Source organism: Salmo salar, chromosome ssa04 (assembly GCF_905237065.1).
Source record: "Salmo salar chromosome ssa04, Ssal_v3.1, whole genome shotgun sequence".
NCBI lineage: Eukaryota > Metazoa > Chordata > Actinopteri > Salmoniformes > Salmonidae > Salmo > Salmo salar.
This window is the reverse complement of record NC_059445.1, coordinates 2,951,524-2,954,023: the sequence shown is the minus strand read 5'-3', so window position 1 is coordinate 2,954,023 and position 2,500 is coordinate 2,951,524. Positions and strand designations below refer to the sequence as shown.

Sequence of the window (2,500 nt, the reverse complement as noted above, 5' to 3'; positions counted from 1 at the left end):
CTAGCTAGCCAGCAGACAATACCTTTTCTCCAACTAGCGTAGCTAACTAGCAGACGGTACCTTTTCTCCAACTAGCCTAGCTAGCTAGCAGACAATACCTTTTCTCCAACTAGCCTAGCTAGCCAGCAGACAGTACCTTTTCTCCAACTAGCGTAGCTAACTAGCAGACGGTACATTTTCTCCAACTAGCCTAGCTAGCTAGCAGACGGTACATTTTCTCCAACTAGCCTAGCTAGCTAGCAGACAGTACATTTTATTCAGCTAGCCTAGCTAGCTAGCATGTCCTACCACTAGTGGAGACACTGGGGGTTAGGGGTCAACTCCTTGGTCTCATTCATGAAGTGAATTGAAATTCTAATTTCAAGAATAGAGAATTGGACATTATTTTTGATGGCTGGAATCCTAACTTGTCAAAGTCAATAGAAGATTTGACTAAAACTACACATGCAGAACAATGAGGATGTTTTTCCAACTCATGAACTGTATTTGGAATTTACTTTAATCGACTGAATAGCGGAGGAGCAGGAAGAAGCCACAAATTCCTTGTTTTGTTAAGCTCTCCGTATTCTCGGCTCCCCAGTGGCGCAGCGGTCTAAAGGCACTGCATCTCAGTGCTAGAGGCATTACTACAGACCCTGGTTCGATCCCGGGCTGTATCACAACCGGCCGTGATCGGGAGTCCCATAGAGCGGCGCACAATTGGCCCAGCGTCATCTGGGTTAGGGGAGGATTTAGCCGGGGTAGGGGAGGATTTAGCCGGGGTAGGGGAGGATTTAGCCGGGTTAGGGGAGGATTTAGCCGGGTTAGGGGAGGATTTAGCCGGGGTAGGCCGTCATTGTAAAATAAGAATTTATTCTTAACTGACAATAAATTGTAAGTTCTCTGTTAACTATTTTTTGTGTCTTCAGTATCACATGATCCCAGTTCTAGTCTCAAAACAGGAAATTAGGGAAAACTACACTGTGGATTGTGCTGATTTATTGGCTATTGAACCATGCTGAGGTAGAAGTGTCACTGTGTTGATGATGGTGCTAAAACAACGACGTCATGTCTGAAATCTTTTATGCCATTGAAACATTTTCCGTTACCTAAAGATAACGTCTGATCCCTGGAGTGAACACATGACTGGAGGACAACACAAACCTGGGACTGTTATTAAACAAGCCTGTGAGTGTGTGTGTGTGTGTGTGTGTGTGTGTGTGTGTGTGTGTGTCTTCGATCATGTGTGTGTGTTAATGTGTTCTGTGTGTGTGTGTGTGTGTGTGTGTGTGTGTGTGTGTGTCTTCGATCATGTGTGTGTGTTGATGTGTTCTGTGTGTGTGTGTGTGTGTGTGTCTTCGATCTCCGATCATGTGTGTGTGTTGGTGTGTGAATTGTAGCGTCTGCTGGTTATGGTTTTATCCGCCTGGTGCCTGCTGTTATCAGCGTCTAACCATCTCATCTCTTCAGGGCCTGTATTCACAAAGACTCTCAGACTAGATCACAATGTAAACACATTACACGGACGGACGGGGGGGACCTGATCCCAGATCAGCACCCTTTATGAATACAGGCCCAGGTCAGGTGGTGCCTGATGCTGCAGCTGATATCAATGGGGCTTTTCATCTCTCTACTAACCCTATGGGGAAATACGTTAACTCTCTCAGCGCTAATGCTAATGCTAGTGGGAATGGATAGGAAACTCTACGCTGAGGTTAGCATCAGAGGCTACTGCTAGAATTTACATGACGTTTTCAGTTTCGTGTTTTATCTGGTTGGGACACTTTGTGTGTGTGTGTGTGTGTGTGTGTGTGTGTGTGTGTGTGTGTGTGTGTGTGTGTGTGTGTGTGTGTGTGTGTGTGTGTGTGTGTGTGTGTGTGTGCGTGCGTGCGTGCGTGCGTGCGTGCGTGCGTGCGTGCGTGTGTGTGTGTGTGTGTTCCCACCTGTAGTTGTTGTTCCTTAAACATGTCTGGTCTGGGAGCGTTGAGAATATCGTCTGCCAGCTGGGCCTGACTGTCAATGTTGACCGGCGTAGTGGCCTTACTGGACAAATAACTGTTATAGATCTCTCTAGCTCTCTGGGATAACTGGAGGAGGAGGGGGGAGGGGGGAGAGGGAGGGAGAGGAGAGGGAGAGGGAGGAGAAGGGGGAGAGTGTGAGGGAGGAGAAGGGGAGAGTGTGAGGGAGGAGAAGGGGGAGAGTGTGAGGGAGGAGAGGAGAGGAGAAAGGGAGGAGATAAACATAAACTTTAAGGGCTCTTCATATTGCAGTCAGTTACAACAGTCACATTCCATAATCACTGTCATAACATGCTAAACACTCTGTCACCACAAGCTCCACAACACTCAACAAGCTTCTACACTCAGAGAAAAAAGGGTTCCAAAATGGCTTTTGGGGTTATCCCCATAGGAGAACTCTATTGGATCCAGGGTAGAACCCTTTTGTGTTCCAGGTAGAACCCTTTTGGTTCCAGGTAGAACCCTTTTGGGTTCCATGTAGAATCCTCTGTAGATAGGGTTCT

General features: G+C 47.1%; 1 protein-coding gene across 3 annotated transcripts in view; it reads right to left on the bottom strand.

Annotated features, from left to right (window-relative positions):
• LOC106594142 (regulator of G-protein signaling 12) overlaps nt 1-2,500 on the bottom strand; it is a 102,540-nt gene that overhangs the window by 22,658 nt on the left and 77,382 nt on the right. For all 3 annotated transcript variants that reach the window (XR_006769511.1, XM_045716302.1, XM_045716303.1), the window contains exon 11: nt 1,923-2,066. Coding sequence is in view for 2 of the 3 variants with exons in the window: in XM_045716302.1 (XP_045572258.1) it covers nt 1,923-2,066 (144 nt within the window). In the remaining variant the exon portion in view is untranslated. The remainder of the gene's footprint in view (nt 1-1,922; nt 2,067-2,500) is intronic.